The 12,710-nt window shown below is 32.3% G+C and overlaps 1 protein-coding gene across 1 annotated transcript in view; it reads left to right on the top strand.

Annotated features, from left to right (window-relative positions):
- Positions 1-12,710, top strand: part of ZPBP (zona pellucida binding protein) — a 141,670-nt gene that overhangs the window by 96,814 nt on the left and 32,146 nt on the right. The window contains 1 exon segment of the mRNA XM_058534840.1: positions 1,186-1,363. Within this exon segment, the coding sequence (XP_058390823.1) occupies positions 1,186-1,363 (178 nt within the window).

Here is a 12,710-nt window from a genome sequence, read left to right as displayed (position 1 = left end):
ATATGATCATTTTCATTCCTATCGAGTTTTCTCAGATCTAGTTTCATTGATTTTTTTTTTTTTTTTTTTTGGATGCGGTGTTAGGAAGCTTAGTGATTATGATTGTGTCTTCTGAAACTTTTAATTGTAGTCTGGCATTTAAATATGGTTAATTAGGTACCAGATTTGTATCAAATTAATTCTTAAGCACTTCCTTAACCAAAATGTATGTTTGACCAAGTCGGTAGCAACGAATTCACCAGAATTTATCAAAAGCACAAGAAAACCATTTAAATAGTAAAAAGCTAGTAATTGAGTAATAGAATGAGTTGTATGTTTACGTTGAATGCAGTATATTGAAAAACATTTTTACAATTATTTATAGAAATTTTCCTGGAAGGGATATAATTTGCAAGATATTTGAAGAAATCAGTAAGTTGAGGTACAGATCATCATCAGTCCATTCATCCATGCTCCCAACTAGAGTAGAGGTGCAAATTAGCATGGTAGAATTGAGCAGAACTAACTGGCTTGTTGAGGGTTTGAACTCATGACCACACCTCACACTTTAACAGGTAAAATTTATCAGTCACTTAAAAGGATAAGCCTCTTGTTAATTTTAGGAGTCAAGCTGGAATAATTATTATAAGCAAAAAGGTAGTTAATTAATCATGGATCAGAATGATTCCTTAATTATTTTATAAATTTAAGTTTTGGAACATAGAGCTGGAAGTTTTAACATGCTATATTTCCTCTTGTTTTTAAACCTGAGTTTACTTTGTGGAAGGAATGGAGCAGAAGCCTCAGGATGTGCTTTTTAAAGATTTTTAAAGTACATTTCTTTAAGTACATTTGATTGTTAGAGTAAATTTCTTAGAGTACCTTTAATTTCAAAGAGCTGTCTTAATTTTGCTCATATGCCCAACCATATATTATTCAAAATCCAAAGGGACCAAAAAGTTTGGGTAAAAGTTATATATCCAAATGGTTTCTTTGTGTTGTGTTTGGATGTACAATTGGAGATATTTGAGGTTTATAGGTAGTATCTTTTAATTTTTACATATGTTATTTATATCCTATGAATGCAAGAAAAAATAAGGACCTCGAGAATTTGTTTTCCCCTGCTTCTAAATACGTAAGCAACCTTATTTGTTCTAAAATCACATTTATTTGTGATAATTTTTTCATATTGTATTTCTATTTTAGGCTAAAAATCTCATAGAGAGATTTTTTAATCAACAAGTAGAAGTTCTAGGCAGAAGTGCACAACCATTGCCTGAAATATACTATATTGAAGGTACTCTCCAAATGATTTGGATTAATCGCTGCTTTCCAGGGTATGGAATGAATAGCCTGAAACATCCAAAGTGTCCTGAGTGCTGTGGTATGTAATGAGCTATGATTTAGTGGTTTATATTTATGAAAATTCACTTCTTTTCATTATGCCTAAGCAAATGCCTATCACTTATTTTTACTAACATTTAGATATTTCTTTAGTTTATTTGGAATAGTGCATTTGAAAAGACTATGTGAATCTGAAAGTATAAAAGAAAAAAAGCTAGCTTAATTTCAGCCTTGGTATTAATATTACACTAAAGAGGGGTTGGGAGTGTTAGGCAGTTGTGTGGGAGGAAACGTAAATAATAGGTACGAATCACTTAGAGTTACTTACCCTAAAAAAAGCCAAATTATAGTTCTTTTAGAATCAATTATTGATGAGTTTACATTTGTATTAGTCTAAATTAGGTATCTCTTTACCTTTTTTTTTTTTTTGAAATAAGTATATGAATTGTTTTATTACCAGTTTTTCCTGTTTATTCTGACTTATGATCCTAGTACTAAAGGATCTGAGCTGCTATCTGGCTTTCATTCATCTTCATCCTAGTTATAGAAGCGAGTTCCCTAGAGGCTGTTTAGGATTTTATGGGATCATTATTATTGCTCAGTATACTTATTGACTAGTGATTTTGTAAATTTCATTTTTTGGCATCCTGTAGTAAATAAATATTTCAATTTAGAATTACCTCATTAAGCAAGATTGAGCTCCTTTTTTGAGCAGAACTCGTTAAGTATAATGTGGCTTTTAGGTTCCCATCTATGCAGTAATTTTTGTGTTAAACAAGTATATCACTCAGATTTTTAAAGAGCACATAATTACTCAAAAAGACATTTAAATCATTTTCTGAATTGGAAGGCAGTATAAAATATAATGCTAGTTACAAGACAAAATTAACATACTAAACGACCTTAAAATTTATTTAAGTCTGACTGGAGTACTAGATAGAAGCACATAAAACATATGAGGTACTTTGTAAAACGACTTATTTTCAAAATAGAGACATAACCAGTTTATGTTCAGCAAAGAAGATTGAGGCAGGCGTGTTTGTTATGTGAGGAAAGTTTATTTACTTTCTCAGGAGTAGGGTAAGTAAACAGTGGATGTTTACTAGGGGAGACTTAACATTTTTACCTGTATTATTTTTCTCATTTCTAGTTTGTTTAGCATTTTAAATTAATTATCACTGTAAAATACTTCTCTAACTTCACATTTAGCATTGCTTATTATATGCATCATTTTGTCAATCATTTTGACACTGCAAAAAGAAAAAGTTCCAATTAAATTTGTGAACTATAGATGTCTCATAATTTCATGTTATAATCGTAAAGATACTACAACCAAAGACTAGCTAGAATATTATATTGTGTGTGATAGAATTTTTTTAAAAACACAGATTCTGAAATATGTTTTATTATGTAATTTCTATAGTTTCTATTATTTCTGTAAAACTCTATATCTTGGTTTCATCTTTCTCCATTTTATCCCTATTTAATCAACTTGAAAAAACATTTGTATGTCAAGTAACATTTTTTGACATAGTATCCCACGCTATCTTCTTTTTCTTTCTTTTTAAATTATGGTTTTAAAACTCTATGTATCAAAATTATCTGAAGATTTTCTCAAAAATATATCCCAGATGTGAGAACCAGACATCTACATTTATAATAAGTGTCCTAAGTGATTCTGATGCACGTGAAAGTTGGAGAGTCCTGACTATTAGTGTTGGTATGGTGATACCTGGATAGGATGCCTTTCCTTTACTGGGTCAGCAGACTGTTTTTCATTGAGTATTGTGGTTTGAATGTATGGCTCAATAATAGTTCATGCAGCATTGTTGTTTTCTGTTGCTTTCTTTATAAATAAGATTTGCCATTGCACATTCAAAGCTTTTGGGAGTCCTAGGGAGACTCAAGCACAGTGATATACTGTCTGTGTCAGTGGTCAGAAATAATTAGGTGACAGGTTAGAGTATTTAAACATCTTGAGATGATTTTCTTAATAAAGGGTACCTTTGTACTTTAATTGTACAGTGAAAGTGAATTGTTTAGTAGATACAGTTGTTTTTAATAAGATCTTTTAGACTCTAAAAATTTATCCTGCTCAGACATGCAACCCTGAACCTTTGTTTTAATATTAAATCAAGGACCAAGAAAAATAATTAAAAAAAAGAAGCTGATGTTGACAAAACAGACTTTAGGGCAAGAAATCTTACTAGGTACACAGAGGGGCATTACATGATGATAAAAGGATAGATCTATCAGGAAGATATGATAATATAATATTTCTAAATTTGTGAGTACTTAATAACATAGGTTTAAAATACATAAAAAAAAAAAATTGTCTGCGAGGTAATCCTGGCATGCAAAGCTATGCAGAAAAAAATGAAATTATACATAGCCAAAAAATCACCACCAGATATAGTGTAGACATAATACATAAAGAAAAACTGTTAATATTTTAGAACATGACATAGGAAAATATCATCATGTCTTTAACATCAGAAAAAGAGTTCCCAAAGAGACACAAAAATTACTAACTTTAATAAAAAAATTTATAATTTTGTCTACTTAAAAATTAAATATTTTTATCAAAATATACTACAAAAAGAGAAAAGATAATCCACAGAAGTAGAAAATTATTTGTAATGGTTATAACCAACAAAAGACTAGTACCCAGAACATATAAAGAACCTGTAGAAAACAGTTAAAGAAAAAACAAAACAATTTTTAAAAATGGGAGAAGATTTGAACAAGTACTTTACAAAAGAGTAATTCCAAGTGGTCAATGGATACGTGAAAATATGTTCAACCCTTTTGTAATCAGTGAAATGTGAATTAAAAACAGAATGAGAGCCTACTTACACAGCTATCAGATTGGCAAAAAGTAAACAGTCTAAACATACCAGGTATTCAAAAGGACGTGGAGCTCCAGGAGCAGTCATATACTGCCTGAGTGAGTATAGGTTATGCCACTTGGGAAAACAGTTTGGCGCTATAGTGAATGTGACGAAGTACATACTCTATGATCTGGCATTTGACTCTTAGGGAAATTTCATCCCATCATATTTTCTAATAGTCCCAGACTAGAGACAACCCACATGTCCATTAACAGTAAAATGTATAATAAATAGTGATATATTCATACAATGGAATGCTATACAGGAGTGAGAGTGAATGGGAATTAAAACTGTATAGATACATTTTTTTAAACATAGCTTGTGGAAAAGAAGCTAAACACAATAGAGTCCGTGTAATTTAGACAGTCCGTGTAATTTAGACATGGCTAAACTGTTTTATAGAAATTTCTTCATGAATGCTAAAACTATGCAATCTAAAGAAATGATTACCGTAAAAAAAAAGAGAATAGTGTTGACTTCTGGAGGGGGGGAAGGGAATGTGATTGGTGTGGGACACAGGAGGAGTTTTGAGGTGATGGCACTTTCCTACATTATGGCCTAAATTTTTTTCTAGACAGGTTTTCTATGCAAATATTCATTGTATTGTATATTTGTCTTTTTTCTCTCTGTGTGTTACATTTCCTAATAAAAAGGTAAAAAATTAAATTTTCCGTTAAATCTTGAACATCATTATTACAACGTTGAAGACCCTTTAAAGAAAGATAAACATTCACAACTCTTTTCTTTCTCTAATAATTATAACTTGTCATTTGTGTATAGTATCACCTGATCTTTGTCTTCATAAATTTATAATTTTAACAGAGTTATCAATAATGGTTCAGTGGAAATAATGAAATTATTATGACTTATTTTCTGTTAACCATTAAGTTGTAAACATAGTTCCATATTACTCTACTGTCTTCATATTAGTTTTATTTATTTAAAATGGCTAATAATAGGAATTATATTTAAATATTTTGTTTATGCCGGACTTTAGATGATTTCATATTTTTACTATTGTATTAAATGTGATTTGCAATTATACTTAACCAGCTTTTACTTTTTGAGTTATTTCCTTGTATAAATTTACAGAAATGTGAGTACTAATTTAAAAAAATGAATATTTTGACTTTTGACTTTTTTTCATGTGTTGTAGTTCAAGATGTTCACACTATCTTAACCTCTCTCACAATGTATGTGTAACTACAGACGCTTTGAAATTTCTTTTAATGGATTCTGAGCATTACTTTTCAAAAGATTAAAAGAATAAACTTTCATAGCCATATAAAGTAAGGACTATGTCCCTCACCTTGCTATCTTCTGATTAGAATAATATCCTTACCTACAAAAATGTTACATGTTTGCCACTCAAGTCTTGTTAACTAGACAACATTCCATAGCATTTTCTCAACTTTTATATCCTTCTTTCTCCCTCACTACCCACCTACAGTTAAATTCTTTTTTAGAGCTTTCTCCCAAATTTATCTCCTCACCTCCATTCCCGGTATAATCATCTTAAATTTGGATTCTGGTTTCTTGTGCCTAGAATGATTACATTCTCTTCCTAACTGGTATCCCTTTTAGTTCTTCTCCTCTTCAGTCCCTATCCCACATTACTTCCAATTATACTTCTAAATTCCAAATGTAATCACCTCATTTCTTTACTTATTTAAAACTTTCAATAATAAAACCCTGGCTTCAGAGCATAGCTTACTATAACCTTTATAAGCCAATTCCTCTTTGTTTTTCAGTAACTCGTAAATACCTTTATTATAACACTGATGTCATTATTTTACATTTTATTCAACCAGAAATATGTTAGAATTCAGGAATATATAGAGTGCTTACTAAGTGTCAGGCACTGGGGATACACTGATGAGTGATGTGAAAAAGTTACTTCTCTGGTGTTTATATTTTATCTGGTCAAACAACTTATAAACAAACAGATAAGTGAATAAAATCATTGTACATGGTGATAGGCATAATGAAGAACATTAAACAAGGTGATATGATACACTGTAGTCTAGTGTACCAGTCAAGGTTCAAACAGGAAACAGGAGGCCTAGTCGCTAGTATTTTGAATAGAATTTAATGAAAGTGCCATTGTCCAAGATCTGGGCGGGATGAAGGGAACCCATAAGGGATGTTGAGGCACCTAGGACTACAACATCTTGAAGCATTTACCATCCCTAGGCTTGAAGGATGAAGATGAAGAAAGAATGATAATGGCAGCCTGTGAGATCGAGAGCTGGGGAAAGGAGTTGTAGGCATATGATAAGGCAGCCACTCCAGAAAACTGGCAGCAAGCAAGAGGGGAAGAAATGCCCTGCCCTGAAGCCCTCTGATGGAGCCTCCCTTTGGCCAGATCCAGAAGAAAGGAACCTGGGTGATTGAGTTTATAGAAGGTAGCTCCAAGAGGCAGAACAGGGCAGAGAAGGGTGGGAAATGGACCGGGTTGTGGGTTCAAATGGAGGCTCTCATGGAGAGTAACTAGGGTGAGGTTGGGGGACTATATTAATTGGATGGTCAAGGAAGGCTTCACTCAAAAAGTGACTCTGGAGTTGAGCCCTGTGTGATGAGCAGGAGCAGATCATGTAGAGATTTGTGGACTGAGTTTTCCTGGGGAAGAGAAAACACATACAAAGGCAGAACTAAGCATGGAATGCTTAAGAACTAATTACTGCCCATGGCAGTGGAGAAAGCAGATAGATTCTAAGTGTATTTCAGAGGCACAGTCAAGAAAAATCTTTCATGGATTATAAAAGCAGGAGGAGGAAAGGGAGGAATGAAGTGCGAATCTTATGTTTAAGCATGAGTAAGTGGTATATACTGAGATCTCAGTTGAATATTTTTATATTATGTAAAGTTGTAGTCTGATTTTATTTGATATAGAATGCCCAGTTTCTCAGTACTATTTATTGAAAAGATCGTCTTTTACTCATTGCTACATTTAAGTATCTATATAGGTAAATATGTTTCTGAGCACTCTGTTGTTCCATTGGTATATTGATCTATCCCTGCACCAATTAGTATCACTTAATGAGTCTCAGTGTCTGATAAGGCACGTTCTTGTGCATTATGAGGCCCATTGCCTCTCCATTCAAATTTTTTAATTAGCTTGTCAAGTTCTATAAAAGTGGCTATTGGATTTTGATAGTGACTTTGTTGAATCTGTAAATCTATTTGGGAGAATTGTCATCCTACCATTATTGTCTTCCAGTTTGTGAACGTGTGTGTGTGTACATCTTTGTTTAAATATATCCCAATTATAATTATTCTTATAGAGGTCTCGCAAATCTTTTACTTAGATTTATATCCAAATGCTTGATAGTTTTAAACTTCTTATTTTGATACAATATTAGACTTCAGATAAACTTCTTATTTTGATACAATGTTAGACTTCAGAAAAGTCACAACAATAGTACAGAGAATTCCTGTATGCTTTTCACCAAACTTATTGCTGAATGTTTGTATCTGCCCAAAATTCATACTGAAACCTAATCCCCAGTGTGGTGGTATTTGGCATTGGGGCCTTTGGGAGTTGATTTATGTATATAGTGTAAGGTAAGGATCCAACTTTATTTATTTGCCCTATGCAGTTTTCCACCACCATTTGTTGAAAAGGTGATCCTTTACCCTTGGAATGGTCTTGGCTTTCCTGTTGAATATCAATTGACCACATATGCGAGGGTTTTTTCCAGGAACCTCTATTCTTTTCCATTGGTCTGTAGATTGGTGTTCATGCCAGTATCACACTGTTTTGATTACTGGGGCTTTGTAATAAGTTTTGAAATCAGGAAATGTGATTCCTCCAAATTTGTCTTTCTTTTTAAAGATTGTTGTGGTTATTCATGGATCCTTGAGTTTCCATATGAATTTTAGGATGGATTTTTCTATTTCTGGGGAAAAAAAGACAGTTGGGATTTGGATAAGGATTGCATTGAATCTGTAGATTGCTTTGGATAGTAGTCTCATCTTAATAATATTAAGTCTTCCAATCCATGAACACAGGATGTTTTTCCAATTATTTTTGTCTTTAATTTCTTTCAGCAATGTTTTGTAATCTTCAGTGTACAGGTCTCCTGCTTCCTTGATTAAATTTACTCCAAAACATTTTATTCTGTTTGATGCTATTGTAAATAAATCATTTTCTTTATTTCCTGTTGGATTATTAATTGCTAATTTATAGAAATGCAACTATTTTACTGTACTCATTTTATATGGCGCAGCTTTGCCGAATTTGTTTTATTAGTTTTAATAAGTTTTTTTAAGAATCTGGAGTGTTTCCTATGTATAAGATCATGTCATCTATGAACAGAAATAATTTTCTTCTTACCTTTCAATTGGATTCCTTTTATTTCTTTTTCTTATCAAATTACTCTGTCTAGAAGTTCCAATATGTTGAATGTAAGTGGCAAATGTGGACATCCGTGTTGTTTTTGATCTTAGGAGAAAAGCCTTCAGTCTTTCATTGTTGAATATGATGTTAGCTGTGAATTTTTCATAATATGTGGCCTTTAACATGTTTAGGAAGTTTTCTTCCATTCATAGTTGATTGAGTATTTTTATCATGAAAGAATTTTGACATTGGAAAAGTAGTTTTTCTGCATCGATTGAGATGAGCATGTGCTTTTTTTCCCCCTTCATTCTGTTTATGTGGTGCAGTACATTGACCAAGTTTTCGTAAGTTGAATCATCCTTATACTCAGGAATAAAACTTATTTGGTCATGATGTACAGTCCTTTAATATGTTGCTGAATTTGGTTTCCTTCTATTTTGTTGAGAATTTTTATATAAATATTCGTAAGGGATATTTGTAATTTTCTTTGCAGTGTTTTTCTCAGGCTTTGATATCAGGGTAATGCAAGCCTTATAGAATGAGTTAGGAAGGGTTCCCATCCAGACACTTTTGGATGAGTTTGAAAAAAGAAGTTGTGTCACTTCTTAAAATTTTGGTAGGCTTCACCAGTGAAGCTGTCTGGTCCAGGGCTTTTCTTTATGGGGATTTTTTTTTTTTTTTTTTTTTGCTGAGGGAGAGTCTCCCTGAGCTAACATCTGTTGCCAGTCTTCCTCTTTTTTTGCTTGAGGAAGATTAGCCCTGAGCTAACAACTGTGCCAGTCTTCCTCTATTTTGTATGTGGGTGGCTGCCACAGCATGGCCAACAAGTGGTGTAGGTCCACTCCAGGGATCTGAACCCACAAACCCGGGCCGCCAAAGTGGAGTGTGCCGAACTTAACCACTAGGCCATGGGACTGACCCCAGTGGGGAGGTTTTAGATTACTGATTTTCAATATTTTACTAGTTATAGGTCTATTCATATTTTCTGTTTCTTTGTGTTGTCATATTGTTAGCTTATGTGTTTCTCAAAATTTGTCTGTTTCGTCTAGGTTATCCAATTTGTTGGTGTACAGTTATTCATGATATAGTTTTATGTTCCTTTTTGTTTGTATAGAATCAATATTAATGTCCCCACTCTCACTAATATTGTGATTTTAGTGTTTTGAATCTTCTCTCTTTTATTCTTAGTCAATCTAGCTACTAAGTGGTCAATTTTATTGATCTTTTCAAAGAACCAACTTTTGGTTTTCTTAATTTTCTTTATGGTTTTTCTGTATTTTTTTTACTTCAAATTTAATCTTTATTATTTCCTTCATTCTACTGGTTTTTTGCTCTGTTGGTTCCACTTTTTCTAGTTCCTTAAGCTAAGTAAGCTTATTAATTTGATATTTTTCTTCTTTTTTGATGTATGTCTAGAGTTATAAATAACGCTCTTAGCTTCTTTTGCAGCATCTCATAAGTTTTGGTATATTGTGTTTTAATTTTCATTTGTCTCGAGGTATTTATTTCCTTTGTCTTTATTAGTTCATTCATTGATTGTTTAATAGTGTATTGTTCAATTTCCAAATATTTGTGAATTTTCCAGTATTCCTTAATTTACTGATTTCTACCTTTATTCTGTTGTGATCAGAGAAGACAGTTTGTATGATTTCAATCTTTTCTAATTTATTAAGACTTTTTTGTGATCTCTTGTGGTCTATCCTAGAGAATGTTCCATGGGCACTTGATAAAAATTTGTATTTAGCTTTTCAGTTGGAGGCTTCTGTGTATGTCTCTTAGGTCTAATTGGTTTATAGTGTTGTTCAAGCCCTCTGTTTCCTTGTTGGTCTTTTGTCTGGTTGTTACTGTTCAAGTGGAGTATTGAAGTCACTATTATTATATAACTTTATATTTCTTTTCAATTCTGTCAATAATTTCTTTATATACCTTGGGACTCTGTTGTTAGGTGTAGCGCATATATGTTTATAATTGTTATATCTTCTTGATGAACTGAATTGTCCCTCATCAATATGTAATGTCCTTCTTTGTATCTTGTAACAATTTTCTCTGGAAATCTATGTTTTCTGATATTAACATAGCCACCCCAGCTTTCCTTTGGTTACGATTTGCATGTATTATCTTACATGCAGTATCTTACTATTTGCATGTAGATCTTAGATCTAAGTGGATCTTTTGTAGATAATACATAGTTGTATCATGTTTTTTTTTAATCAACTCTGCCAGTTTCTGTCTTTTGATTGGAGAGGTTAATCTATTTACATTTAAAGTTATTACTTACATGGAAGAACTTCTGTCCTTTTGCTATTTGTTTTCTGTATTTCTTATGCTTTTTGTTCCTCCATTCCTGCCTTCTTTTCTGTTTAGTAGATTTCTTATAGTGACACTTTTTAATTTCCTTCTGATTTCCTTTGTATATGTATCAAAGCTGTTTTCTATGTGGTTACAATTGGCATGATCTGTAACATCTTAACATTATAACAATCTAATTTTAACTGATACCAAATTAATTTCATTCAAATATAAAACTCTGCTCCTTTACAGCTCTGCAGTCCTTTTAAATTATGGATGCCCTAAGTTATATCTTTAATATACATGCCCACTAACATAGATTTATAGTTATTTTTATGCATTTGTCTCTTAAATCCTGTAGAACATTTTTAAGAAGTGGTTACAAACCAAAATTACAATAATATCAACATTTATGTACCCCATGTATTTACCTTTCCCAGAGATTTTTATATCTTCACCTGGCTTTGAGTTAGTCTGGCATCCTTTGGTTTCTCTCTGAAGGACTCCCTTTAGCATTTCTTGTAGAACAGGTCTAGTGGTAACAAACTCCCTCAGCTTCTCTTTAGCTGGAAATGACTTCATTTCTCCTTAATTTTTGATGGCTATTATTGCCGAATATAGAATTATCAGTAGACATTTTTTTTTTCTTTCAGTACTTTAAATATATCATCATATTCCCTTCTGACCTACAAGGTTTCTGCTGGGAAATTGGCTGATAGTCTTATGTAGGATCTTATGTACATGATGAGTTGCTTCTGTCTTGCTGCTTTCAATATTTTCCTGTAACTATGTCTTTCAACAGTTGCATTATAATGTGTGTTGGCCTGGTTCTTGTTCAGTTTATCCTACTTGGAGTTCATTAAGTTTTTGGATTTGTAGATTCATGCATTTCATTAAGTTTTTGACCATTAATGTGATCTTGACAAAGACAAAAGTCTTTGTTTTTCTCTTCTCTTTCTGGAATTCCCATAATGTATGGGAATACTGCAGTCCACTTGCAGGTGTCCCACAAGTCCCTTTGACTCTGTTCACTGTTCTTTATTCATTTTTCTTTCTGAAACTTAGACATGGTAATTGCAATTATTCTATCTTCATATCTGCTGATTCTGTATTATGCCTGCTCAAATCTGCTTTTCAACTCCTCTAGTCGATTTTTATTTTGCTTATTGTATGTTGCAGCTCCAAAATTTCTGTTACCTTTTTATAATTTCTATCTTTTTCTGTTATTCTCATTTTCTTCATACACAATTTTCCTTTTGTCGTTTGTACATCTATATCTTGAGCCCTTTGAGTATTTTTAAGAGAGTTGTTTTAAAGTCTTTTTCTGTGGGATGTCTGGGCTTCCTCAAGAATGGTTTCCGTCAATTTATTTTGTTTCTTTAATGGGTGTGCTTTCCTATTTCTTGTGATTTTTGGAATATTATAATGTAGTAAATCTGGAAATCATACTCTACTCCTTCCCTGAAGTTTGCTGTTTTTTTTTTTTAATTGAAGGTTGTAGTAGTCCCTTTGTTTTGAGACTTTTCCAAACTATTTTTGCAAAGACTACTCTTTTTGCTGTGTAGTCACTGAAATCTCTGACCTTTGGACAAACCCCATTTCATTATTGTATATTGCTGGATTTAATTTGCTAATATTTTAAAGATTTGTGTTATTACAGTGTGTATTTATTATAATTATTTTCTCAGTTTTGGTATTATTAATATGCTGGCCTTAAAAAAACAAGTTGGGTAAGTGTTCTCTCTTTCCCTTTATTCACAAAAATAAAACTGTAATAATAGTATTTACTTAAAATTTCATAGAATTCACCAATGAAAATGTCCTGACTTGTAGCTTTGTTTTTTGGAAGGGAAATTTTCCACAGTTGA

The sequence above is a fragment of the Diceros bicornis genome, chromosome 41 (genome assembly GCF_020826845.1).
Source record: "Diceros bicornis minor isolate mBicDic1 chromosome 41, mDicBic1.mat.cur, whole genome shotgun sequence".
NCBI lineage: Eukaryota > Metazoa > Chordata > Mammalia > Perissodactyla > Rhinocerotidae > Diceros > Diceros bicornis.
This window is presented reverse-complemented; position numbering and strand designations above follow the sequence as displayed.